The sequence below is a fragment of the Bombina bombina genome, chromosome 6 (genome assembly GCF_027579735.1).
Source record: "Bombina bombina isolate aBomBom1 chromosome 6, aBomBom1.pri, whole genome shotgun sequence".
NCBI lineage: Eukaryota > Metazoa > Chordata > Amphibia > Anura > Bombinatoridae > Bombina > Bombina bombina.
The window spans coordinates 992,485,514-992,499,160 of record NC_069504.1 but is presented as its reverse complement, the minus strand read 5'-3'; the positions used below and the strand labels follow the sequence as shown (position 1 = coordinate 992,499,160).

Here is a 13,647-nt window from a genome sequence, read left to right as displayed (position 1 = left end):
CCGCAGGTGTAGTTTGTATCACTCTTGCTAACGGTACAGAGAGACCCGTTAGGATGTCCACATGTTCAGAGGCTGCCCCGCCGCCCCTCGCCCCCGACTCAAATCCAGCCTCAGCAGCTATCGGTAATTTCATGCAAACGAGTGAGGGGCACTCGGGCCCTGAAGCGCCCCCACTCCCTCCGCACAAAGATGATGGGCTTGTAGTGGAAACCTGATCCATACCGTCGCGGCAGCCATTAGATGCATCAAAGGCTGTTAGATATGATTTAAGTAGGCAGCCAAGACCTTCCAGAACGGCTTTTACTTCAGCGGCCTCCATAGTGGGTTTTGGAGGGCGGCGTGAGAGATGTAAAGTTGGGCAATCTTAGATGATCTTAGTGTTTGACAGGCTGTGTCACTTAACGACAAGGCACGGGAGTGCCTCGCCGGGGGGTATATAAAAAAAAGGCCTTAACCTTCCAAGCTGATCCGAGTGCTCAGGACTGCAGTTGTTTAGTCGATAATAGGCTCGTTAGATGCAGATTCTCAATCTGATTGTAGGTATGCATAGTTGGCCATTATTCGAGCTGTTTAGAGGGTCATTGCAGTTATAGACAGGTAGGATGCAGGAGCAGTGTGTAAAAAAAGCAGCCTATCATGGCCGCCACCCGGAAGTTCCCCAATAACATTTGTTCTAACATTCGAATTCGTATATAAACACATTCGCCCATCCCTAGCTGTGACACCCACTGAAAGAGGCTGAGAAAGCAGGAAGAACAGACACTACTCCCCTCCCCTGCATATGAAAAGACAGATTACACAAACAGGGGCAATCAGGAATCCATAGACTTCAGTCTACATCTGATACTTTGGGGCTTGGTTAGGAGTCTGAAAATCAGCACAAAGTGATTTGAAAAATAAGCAAAACTATACATTGTTACAAAAACACTCCCAGATGGACTATATAAATGGATCATATGCAACACATTTATGCAAGTAGTGCAATGCTGCTCCTGAGCTTACATATATACACCTTCAACAAAGAATACCAAGAGAATGAAGTAAATTTGATAATAGAAATAAATTTAAAATTCTCCTAAATCGCTGTTTGACGCATGAAAGTTTAATTTTGGCTTTCATGTCTGTTTAAAGGGATGTGACGCTCACAATTTTTTTTCATGATGCAGGAAGAGCATGTGATTTTAAAAAACTTTCTAATTTACTTCTATTATCAAATCTTCTACGTTCTCTTGGTATCTTTTATTAAAAAAAAGGGACATGTATATGGCAGCAGTTTTCCAAGCATGTTACCATTTGCAAGAACACTAGAGGGCAGCACTATTTCCTGCTATGTAGTGCTCCAGATGCCAACTTAGGTTTCTCTTCAATGCAGAAGATCATGGGGGAGAAAGCAAATCTGATAATAGATGTAAATTGGAATTTATTTTTTAATGGTATGTTCTGTCTGAATCACAAAAGAACATTTTGGGTTCCATATTCCTTTAAGTTTAGCATAACCTTTTTTTCCTTTATTATTTTTTTGCATTATAACCATCTCCAAAGTTATTTTAAAGAGAAATCCCAATTAATCTTTCATGATTCCGATATTTTTTTTTAAAAAAAACCTCCCCACTTTACTTTTATTATCATATTTACTTCTTTCTCTTGGTATCTTTTCTTGAAATTTAGCTCCTGTCCACGAGAGCATACTGAGGTAGGCCCAGAAGTGTGCACTATAACAGTCCTACATACATTGTTGCAAACATTGCTGCCATATAATGTTTAAGACGATTGCATATTCCAGAGCCTAAGATTCAATAAAGAAAAGAAAACAGAGAAATAAGTACATTTGATAACAGGAGTAATTTTTTTTTTCAGTTGTATCATGAAAATTTTACATCCATGTCCATTCAACTAATTCTCTATATATACAGGGAGTGCAGAATTATTAGGCAAGTTGTATTTTTGAGGATTAATTTTATTATTGAACAACAACCATGTTCTCAATGAACCCAAAAAACTCATTAATATCAAAGCTGAATAGTTTTGGAAGTAGTTTTTAGTTTGTTTTCAGTTATAGCTATTTTAGGGGGATATCTGTGTGTGCAGGTGACTATTACTGTGCATAATTATTAGGCAACTTAACAAAAAACAAATATATACCCATTTCAATTATTTATTTTTACCAGTGAAACCAATATAACATCTCAACATTCACAAATATACATTTCTGACATTCAAAAACAAAACAAAAACAAATCAGTGACCAATATAGCCACCTTTCTTTGCAAGGACACTCAAAAGCCTGCCATCCATGGATTCTGTCAGTGTTTTGATCTGTTCACCATCAACATTGCGTGCAGCAGCAACCACAGCCTCCCAGACACTGTTCAGAGAGGTGTACTGTTTTCCCTCCTTGTAAATCTCACATTTGATGATGGACCACAGGTTCTCAATGGGGTTCAGATCAGGTGAACAAGGAGGCCATGTCATTAGATTTTCTTCTTTTATACCCTTTCTTGCCAGCCACGCTGTGGAGTACTTGGACGCGTGTGATGGAGCATTGTCCTGCATGAAAATCATGTTTTTCTTGAAGGATGCAGACTTCTTCCTGTACCACTGCTTGAAGAAGGTGTGTTCCAGAAACTGGCAGTAGGACTGGGAGTTGAGCTTGACTCCATCCTCAACCCGAAAAGGCCCCACAAGCTCATCTTTGATGATACCAGCCCAAACCAGTACTCCACCTCCACCTTGCTGGCGTCTGAGTCGGACTGGAGCTCTCTGCCCTTTACCAATCCAGCCACGGGCCCATCCATCTGGCCCATCAAGACTCACTCTCATTTCATCAGTCCATAAAACCTTAAAAAAATCAGTCTTGAGATATTTCTTGGCCCAGTCTTGACGTTTCAGCTTGTGTGTCTTGTTCAGTGGTGGTCGTCTTTCAGCCTTTCTTACCTTGGCCATGTCTCTGAGTATTGCACACCTTGTGCTTTTGGGCACTCCAGTGATGTTGCAGCTCTGAAATATGGCCAAACTGGTGGCAAGTGGCATCTTGGCAGCTGCACGCTTGACTTTTCTCAGTTCATGGGCAGTTATTTTGCGCCTTGGTTTTTCCACACGCTTCTTGCGACCCTGTTGACTATTTTGAATGAAACGCTTGATTGTTCGATGATCACGCTTCAGAAGCTTTGCAATTTTAAGAGTGCTGCATCCCTCTGCAAGATATCTCACTATTTTTTACTTTTCTGAGCCTGTCAAGTCCTTCTTTTGACCCATTTTGCCAAAGGAAAGGAAGTTGCCTAATAATTATGCACACCTGATATAGGGTGTTGATGTCATTAGACCACACCCCTTCTCATTACAGAGATGCACATCACCTAATATGCTTAATTGGTAGTAGGCTTTCGAGCCTATACTGTACAGCTTGGAGTAAGACAACATGCATAAAGAGGATGATGTGGTCAAAATACTAATTTGCCTAATAATTCTGCACTCCCTGTAAGCTTCAATTAATTCTATATTGTCAGCTATAAAGGTCTGTGCTTCCATCTAGTAATAACCATAACACAGGTACATCAACACACTTAAAAGTACAATTAAAATAGACCTTCAATGGGATATAAATCCCAGAGTCAATAAATTTTTACAGTGTCACAAGGAATGGTAGAAAAACGGATACTGGTAGAAAAACGGATACTGAGTGCTGAACACTACATTTAGGGTCATTTAAAGGGACAGTCTAGTCCAAAATAAACTTTCATGATTCAGATATGGCATGTCATTTTAAACAATTTTCCAGTTTACTTTTATCACCAATTTTGCTTTGTTCTCTTGGTATTCTTAGTTGAAAGCTAAACCTAGGAGGTTCATATGCTAATTTCTAAGCCCTTGAAGGCCGGCTTTTCTCTCAGGACATTTTGACAGTTTTTCACTTCTAGAGGGTGTTAGTTCATGTGTGTCATATAGAAAACACCGTGCTCACGCACGTGAAGCTTCTGGGAGCCAGCACTGATTGGCTAAAATGCAAGTCTGTCAAAAGAACTGAAATAAGGGGGCAGTCTGCAGAGGCTTAGATACAAGGTAATCACAGAGGTAAAAAGTGTACTTATATAACTGTGTTGGTTATGTAAAACTAGGGAATGGGTAATAAAGGGATTATCTATCTTTTAAAACAATACAATTCTGGTGTAGATTGTCCCTTTAATTCACTTTCTATCTAATGAGATAATGGTTAGAAGATATTGGGATAATAATTACCAATGATTATATATTGCACCAAGAATATAATCTCAACACCATTCATTCATAGGGGGCTACTTATCAAGCCGTCTACTTTTCTGGCTTCGCCGGCCCAATACGTCCGCCTAAGCTCGCCTACCTTCGCCGCCGCGGACCTTGAATACGTTCGCCTAAGTTATCAAATAAAGCTGTCAAAAAGCCGCGGGGCGATGAGCAGCGGACTGTGACAGTTATCACTCATCCGATCTCGCTGCCCTTCGGCTTTTTCCCAGCTTTATTGCTAGCCTGTCACTAAGCACTCACACTAAACTACACTGTTCTACCCCCTATACCGGCGCCCCCGGAGGCCCCCGCAACTAAATAAAGTTACTAACCCCTAAACCGCCGCTCCTAGACCCCGCCGCAAGTCTTATAAATGTATTAACCCCTAAACCGCCGCTCCCGGACACCGCTGCCACCTACATTATACCTAGTAACCCCTATCCTGCCCCCCTATACCGTCGCCCTCTATTATAAAATTATTAACCCCTATCCTGCTGATCCCGCACCTCTCCGCAACTAAATAAATAGTTTAACCCCTAAACCGCCGCTCCATGAACCCGCCGCAACCTATAATAAATTTATTAACCCCTATCCTGCCCCCCACTACGCCGCCGCCACTGTAATAAAATGATTAACCCCTAAACCTAAGTCTAACCCTAACCATAACGCCCCCCTAACTTAAATATTAATTAAATAAATCTAAATAAATTAACTCTTATTAACTAAATGAATCCTATTTAAAACTAAATACTTACCTTTAAAATAAACCCTAATATAGCTACAATATAAATAATAATTATATTCTAGCTATCTTAGGATTTATTTTTATTTTACAGGTACCTTTCAATTTATTTTAACCATGTACAATAACTATTAAATAGTTATTAACTATTTAATAGCTTACCTAGCTAAAATAAAGAGAAATGTACCTGTGAAATAAATCCTAACCTAAGTTACAATTACACCTAACACTACACTATACTTTAATAAATTATTCCTATTTAAAAATAAATACTTACCTGTAAAATAAACCCTAAGATAGCTACAATGTAATTAATAATTATATTCTAGCTATCTTAGGATTTATATTTATTTTACAGGTAACTTTGTATTTATTTTAGCTAGTTAGAATAGTTATTAAATAGTTATTAACTATTTAATAACTACCTAGCTAAAAGAAATACAAAATTACCTGTAAAATAAATCCTAACTTAAGTTACAATTTAACCTAATACTACACTATCATTAAATTAACTAAATAAACTACCTACAAAGAACTACAATGAAATACAATTACATAAACTAACTAAAGTACAAAAAATAAAAAAAGCTAAGTTACAAAAAATAAAAAATTAAGTTACAAACATGTTAAAAATATTACAACAATTTTAAGCTACTTACACCTAATCTAAGCCCCCTAATAAAATAACAAACCCCCCCAAAATAAAAAAAATCCCTACCCTATTCTAAATTACATAAATTTCAAAGCTCTTTTACCTTACCAGCCCTTAAAAGGGCCATTTGTGGGGGCATGCCCCAAAAAGTTCAGCTCTTTTGCCTGTAAAATAAAAATACAACCCCCCCCCAACATTAAAACCCACCACCCACATACCCCTAATCTAACCCAAACCCCCCTTACAAAAACCTAACACTAATCCCCTGAAGATCATCCTACCTTGAGTCGTCTTCACTCAGCCGAGCCACCGATGGAACTGAAGAGGACATCCGGAGCGGAAGAAGTTAATCCTCCAAGCGGCGCTGAAGAAATCTTCCATCCGATGAAGTCATCATCCAGGCGGCGCTGAAGAAGTCTTCGATCCGGCCGATGTCATCTTCAAAGAGGCGCTGAAGAGGTCTTCTATCCGGGCGAAGTCATCTTCCAAGCCGGGTCTTCAATCTTCCTTCCGCCGACGCGGAACCACCTTCTTCACCGATGGACTACGACGAATGACGGCTCCTTTAAGGGACGTCATCCAAGATGGCGTCCCCTCAATTCCGATTGGCTGATAGGATTCTATCAGCCAATCGGAATTAAGGTAGGAAAATCTGATTGGCTGATGGAATCAGCCAATCAGATTGAGCTCGCATTCTATTGGCTGTTCCGATCAGCCAATAGAATGCGAGCTCAATCTGATTGGCTGATTGGATCAGCCAATCGGATTGAACTTGAATCTGATTGGCTGATTCCATCAGCCAATCAGATTTTCCTACCTTAATTCCGATTGGCTGATAGAATCCTATCAGCCAATCGGAATTGAGGGGACGCCATCTTGGATGACGTCCCTTAAAGGAGCCGTCATTCGTCGTAGTCCATCGGTGAAGAAGGTGGTTCCGCGTCGGCGGAAGGAAGATTGAAGACCCGGCTTGGAAGATGACTTCGCCCGGATAGAAGACCTCTTCAGCGCCGCCTGGATGATGACTTCATCGGATGGAAGATTTCTTCAGCGCCGCTTGGAGGATTAACTTCTTCCGCTCCGGATGTCCTCTTCAGTTCCATCGGTGGCTCGGCTGAGTGAAGACGACTCAAGGTAGGATGATCTTCAGGGGATTAGTGTTAGGTTTTTGTAAGGGGGGTTTGGGTTAGATTAGGGGTATGTGGGTGGTGGGTTTTAATGTTGGGGGGGGGGTTGTATTTTTATTTTACAGGCAAAAGAGCTGAACTTTTTGGGGCATGCCCCCACAAATGGCCCTTTTAAGGGCTGGTAAGGTAAAAGAGCTTTGAAATTTATGTAATTTAGAATAGGGTAGGGATTTTTTTTATTTTGGGGGGGTTTGTTATTTTATTAGGGGGCTTAGATTAGGTGTAAGTAGCTTAAAATTGTTGTAATATTTTTAACATGTTTGTAACTTAATTTTTTATTTTTTGTAACTTAGCTTTTTTTATTTTTTGTACTTTAGTTAGTTTATGTAATTGTATTTCATTGTAGTTCTTTGTAGGTAGTTTATTTAGTTAATTTAATGATAGTGTAGTATTAGGTTTAATTGTAACTTAAGTTAGGATTTATTTTACAGGTAATTTTGTATTTCTTTTAGCTAGGTAGTTATTAAATAGTTAATAACTATTTAATAACTATTCTAACTAGCTAAAATAAATACAAAGTTACCTGTAAAATAAATATAAATCCTAAGATAGCTAGAATATAATTATTAATTACATTGTAGCTATCTTAGGGTTTATTTTACAGGTAAGTATTTATTTTTAAATAGGAATAATTTATTAAAGTATAGTGTAGTGTTAGGTGTAATTGTAACTTAGGTTAGGATTTATTTCACAGGTACATTTCTCTTTATTTTAGCTAGGTAAGCTATTAAATAGTTAATAACTATTTAATAGCTATTGTACATGGTTAAAATAAATTGAAAGGTACCAGTAAAATAAAAATAAATCCTAAGATAGCTAAAATATAATTATTATTTATATTGTAGCTATATTAGGGTTTATTTTAAAGGTAAGTATTTAGTTTTAAATAGGATTCATTTAGTTAATAAGAGTTAATTTATTTAGATTGATTTAATTAATATTTAAGTTAGGGGGCGTTAGGGTTAGGGTTAGGTTTAGGGGTTAATCATTTTATTACAGTGGCGGCGGTGTAGTGGGGGGCAGGATAGGGGTTAATAAATTTATTATAGGTGGCGACGGTGTAGGGGGGGCAGATTAGGGGTTAATAAATGTATTATAGGTGGCGACGGTGTAGGGGGGGCAGGATAGGGGTTAATACATTTAATATAGGTTGCGGCGGGTTCAGGGAGCGGCGGGTTAGGGGTTAATACATTTATTATAGTTGCGGTGGGCTCCGGGAGCGGCGGTTTAGGGGTTAATATGTATAGAGTAGCTTGCGGTGGGCTCCGGGAGCGGCGGTTTAGGGGGTAATAACTTTATTTAGTTGCGGCGGTGTAGGGGGGGTCAGATTAGTGGTGTTTAGACTCGGGGTACATGTTAGGGTGTTAGGTGTAGACAGCTCCCATAGAAATCAATGGGATGTCTGTCAGCAGCGAACTTGTACTTTCGCTATGGTCAGACTCCCATTGATTCCTATGGGATCCGCCGCCTCCAGGCTGGCGCTTTGAAAACCAGGTACGCTGGGCCGTAAAAGTGCCGAGCGTACCTGCTAGTTTTTTGATAGCTAGCAAAAGTAGTGAGAATGTGCCGCACTTGTGTGCGGAACATCTGGAGTGACGTAAGAATCGATCTGTGTCGGACTGAGTCCGGCGGATCGAAGCTGACGTCACAAAATTCTACTTTTGCCGGTCTCGAGCCTTTGATAACTAAGGCGTATCAGCCTCACCACAAATACGCTGCGGAATACGCAGCGTATTTGAGGTTGACGGCTTGATAACTACCCCCCATAGTGCACATTATCTGTTTTTTTATATTTGACTGCTATTTTGGCATGAATTTCCAATAAACAAATAACTGTAGTCACTTGCTTCTCTTGGGTATATTATAGAATAACTGGCACGATCAGTGTATAAATTCCCGCCAGCCCTGTTAGAAATACAAACTTTTCTATTTATACTTCCCCTGAAATCCATGTAATGAAAATCCATGTACTGTGCTAAGTTCCTATTAGAAATAGACAGGCAAGTCATGACTTCCCCTGTTGGAAAGCCATTGGGCACATCTATCTGACACAGTCTGCATATCCATGCATACTACCTTTAGCATAATAAACGTTTGGAGCTTGAAAGACAGTCTGAATACTCACAAACATCCTAAAGCACTAGACAAATCTCTAACATATGAGTAGGAAATTAATCATACAGTCCAAGCTGCACTTCAGGACAGATAATAAAGAGTTACTTGTTACTGGAAATCCATGCAACACCAGTGCAAATTTATTATAGCGTATCAGACCTGTTAATGCCAAAAAGTGGTGTAGGACCCCTACAGAATATACATCTATGGTGCAAGTTATGAATAAAGTACAACATTATTAATTTATTGAAAAATCATAATTAAAAGTGTCTGGCATACCTTTCTGCAAATTAAATCATGCACGGTTACTAATTGGTTGCATATTAGTTTTAGGAACATATTAGGTTAAGTATTTTCAGTGCATTTCAAGTTCACTTTTATATCCAGTTAATATGAAATATTAATCCATTAAAAATAGGTCATTACATATAATTCTTTATATTAAATGACTAAGACTGCTCTGTAATCAGTATACATTGTGTATATGCAGTGTTCATGTGTAAACAAATAAATGCATATGCAAAGAGCACCTGATAAATAGATAGGCAGAAAGATTAAGAGACAGATAGCTAGACAGACAGACAAGACAGACATACAGGACAGACAGATAGATAGATAGTAGATAGATAGATAGATAGATAGATAGATAGATAGATAGATAGATAGATAGATAGATAGATAGATGATAGATGGATAGATAGATAGAAAGATAGATAGAGATATGATAGATAGATGATAGATAGATAGATAGATAGATAGATAGATAGATAGATAGATAGATAGATAGATAGATAGATAGATAGAGATATGATAGATAGATAGATAGATAGATAGATAGATAAATAGATAGATAGATATAGATATGATAGATAGGAAGATCAATAGATAGATATAGCATTTTTAAATATCTATAGATATTTGATGAATAACTGCCTTACAAAAAAATGTAACATTTTGTTTTGATGCCTTTGTATGTAAATAAACCATATAATAATATAGTTCCTCTATAATGTCTTAAAATAACTTTTTGCCTTGCTGCATTGGTATAATTGTAAAATACATATATATTTTGTTATTTTAGCTGGTTAATGGAGCTCTGCAGTTTAGACTACAATGCGGTGGACATATCATATATGACCTGACTTCAGATGTCTTAGTAAATAATGGCAACTGGCACCAAGTTATTCTGGAGGTGTCTGGATCATTAATACGGCTTCTAGTAAACGGTGTTGAATCAGCTCAGCATGATCATCTTTCTCAGCCATGTCCCTCTCAGTACATACAGCAACATGTGTTTATTGGGGCAGTGGTACAAGAGGAAAATCATTTGTCACTGGGATTCCAAGGATGTCTACATAACATCACCATTAATGGGCAGACCTTTGCCAGTCTAGGAGACTCCCTCCAAAAAATGGGCACAACACCATGCTGTGATCAGCTCAATGCCTGTAGCCAGGATCCATGCCCAAGCAATAGACTATGTGCAGAGATGCCCTATGGAGGTAAGATCAAATTTTAGGACTTTTCGGAATGTTTTAGCTAATGCAGTTTGGTTACCTAAAAATGTCTTGATATGGAGATAACAATAAATTGTGCCATATCTTCTTCAGGTTATTCATGCCTTTGCCATTATCCATTCATGGGATCTGGATGTGATCTGGGGACAAATCCATGTGCCCCTTCCCTCTGCCATCATGGGAGAACCTGTTCACCCATGTCTAATGGTTACACGTGTAGTTGCCCACAAGGCTATGAAGGAGACAGGTAAGAGAGATAAAATGTAAAGCTACATACTACATGACTTGCAGTAAGGATACCAGAACCTCTTAAGGTGTTATCATAAGCTCGGGCAGTAAATTACTTCTACAAATAGGTAATGGATAAAATATATGCATTAAATTAGCAAGTATTTTTATGCAAGGTAATTGGCAAATATTCTGTCAAATTATTGGTTTAATTTCACAAATATATGTGAATAAACAAACTACCAAATGTCACTTTACATATTGGCCCCTGTTAATTCATATTCATTCATACGCGACATTTAGTAAATTCTGTAACCCTTCAAGGGTCATGAAACCCAGATTTTTCTTTCATGATTTAGATAGAGCATATCATTTTAAACAACTTTCTAATTTACTTATACTATCAATTTTTCTTTGTTCACTTAGTATCTTTTGTTTAAAATCACGGACGTTAGCTTATAAGCGTGCATGTGACTGGAGCACTAGATAGCAGCGGTTTTGTAAGAATGTTATCCATATGCAAATACACTAGATGGCAGCAGTCGCAGCACTATTTCTTGCCGTGTTCCATACCTAGGTATCTCTTCAACTAAAAATACCATGGGAACAAAGAAATTGTAATAACAGAAGAAAATTTTAAAGTTTTTTTTTAAATTGTATGCTCAGTCTTTGAATCGCAAAAGAAAATTTTGGGGTTGATATCCCTTTAAATTACAGATGTCAAATCTTCTCAAAGAAAATGATATGAACAAGCACAAGACCTTGTATTATATGATAAACTAGGAAGTTTTTGTGCTACTCTCAATACATATATACCTTCAGGGAATCAATGCTGCAGAGAAGGCAGTAAAAAGACAGGATTTACTCACTTGGTGCGTTGGTGAACAAGACCCTTTGGACAAAGTTATGTGCATTTATTTTTGCTATACCTCTAATGTATATATAATCAAAAAGAGATTAAACATTTTCTTATTCAGTTCATTAATTGTTGTACAGGGCAGTTCAAGGGCCTATTTTAAAGTGCCTCTATGCTGAGACATGCAGTCCTAATTTATTGTATCTTTTTCTTGCAGTTGTCAGTTTGGAGTAAGATCCTGTCTACAAAGCTCTTGCCTGGACCATGGCATTTGCATATCCAGTAGTACCTGTAACTGCAGTGAAGTGAACCAGGCACAACTTTGTGCAGAGGTGATAACACCTGACATGAAAGATAAGTCCTATTTGGTGTCTGGACCACAAGAAATTGTAGAGATCCTTGGTGGAGTTCTTGCTGTTATTATTCTAGTTGGGCTTTTTGTGGTCTTTAGAAAGCGTGTATGCCAAGGACGTGCCAGCCATAAGCCAGCCCCACAGGAAGACCCAGACCTAAAACATCACTTGTCTAGGGACATTGGAATAGGTACCCAGGGGCCATCCATGGAACTCAACATCCTCAGTCCTACATCTCGCAATCAACTGGATGCAGAAGGTCAGCCTAGGAGACTTCCTGTCCCAGAGCTCCTTACATTCTGCAAACCTCAAGTAGCACGAGGACCTGCTATTTGCAGCGTAGCCCCCAATCTACCTCCAGCACCTCCATCCAGCTCTGATAATGAATCTATTGCTAAAAACAACTGGGATTGTGAAGAAAATAGTAAGTCTGTTTCCTATATTATTTCTTTATATAAGTCTATATCTTAAAGGGACAGTCAAGTCCAAAAAAACTTTCATGATTTAAATAGGGAATGTAATTTTAAACAACTTTCCAATTTACTTTTATCACCAATTTTGCTTTGTTCTCTTGGTATTCTTAGTTGAATGCTAAACCTAGGAGATTCATATGCTAATTTCTTAGACCTTGAAGGCCGCCTCTAATCTAAATGCATTTTGATAGTTTTTCACTACTAGAGGGCATTAGTTCACATGTTTCATATAGATAACATTGAGCTCATGCACGTGAATTTACCATGGAGACAGCTGTGATTGGCTTAAAATGCAAGTCTGTCAAAAGAACTGAAATAAGGGGGCAGTCTGCTGAGGCTTAGATACAAGGTAATTACAGAGGTAAAACGTGTATAATTATAACTGTGTTGGTTATGCAAAACTGGGTAATTGGTAATTAAGGGATTATCTATCTTTTAAAACAACAAAAATTATGGTGTTGACTGTCCCTTTAAGGCAAACAACCACTATACTAATTCACAGCACATGGTAACACTTTTTTTTTAATATGACTTAAAATATAGTATAATAAACAATGTGTAATTGCAATATATTTATATTTTCTTGCAATAAAATAAAATACCAGGTGAGTGGGAGAGCTTTTCAGGACAAATCAACACCCCCAATTAGTTAATAGTCAAACACATTGTAAAAAAGGGATTGTGTTTATAAATATAATATATTAATGAAGCACAGCATTTTATTTTTAAGCTAGGATGTCCCTATAAACTTGAATTCTTCTGTGTTCCTTTCATTGTGCACAGCAACCACATACCCCCCAACTGTACCGATTTTCGCGGGACAGTCCCGATTTTAGGGGTCTGTCCCTCTGTCCCGAGTTGCTAGCCATATGTCCCAATTTGCCCCAGGCATTTTTAAAAAAAAATTTTTTTTTTTTTATTTTTTTTTTAATTCTATTGGGCCCATACTCAGAAGCAGCTGGCTTTACTCTGACAGGGTTAGATACCTGTTATATTCCCTGTGGAAAAGGAATGGTGTGTGGGTTAAGCAGGAGTAAGAAGGCTGTATACACTCTGGCCACAGGTAATTGTGACCTCTCTAACCTACCTCTGGTAATGATGATATCTAACCCCTGGTGATAATACTAGCATGCCTTCAGTTTTATACAATGAGCAGTGCTAATACCAGGGTAACCAACAGTGTAATGAACAGTGGCAGCCGCAGACTGCCAGCTAATGTGCTTGCCAACCCCAGGACCCCATACAATGAATTACAGATACCCAT

The 13,647-nt window shown here is 38.3% G+C and overlaps 1 protein-coding gene across 1 annotated transcript in view; it reads left to right on the top strand.

Annotated features, from left to right (window-relative positions):
• Positions 1-13,647, top strand: part of FAT2 (FAT atypical cadherin 2) — a 166,190-nt gene that overhangs the window by 144,163 nt on the left and 8,380 nt on the right. Inside the window, exons 21-23 of the mRNA XM_053718687.1 lie at positions 10,038-10,458; positions 10,567-10,720; positions 11,775-12,334. Of these exons, the coding sequence (XP_053574662.1) occupies positions 10,038-10,458; positions 10,567-10,720; positions 11,775-12,334 (1,135 nt within the window). The remainder of the gene's footprint in view (positions 1-10,037; positions 10,459-10,566; positions 10,721-11,774; positions 12,335-13,647) is intronic.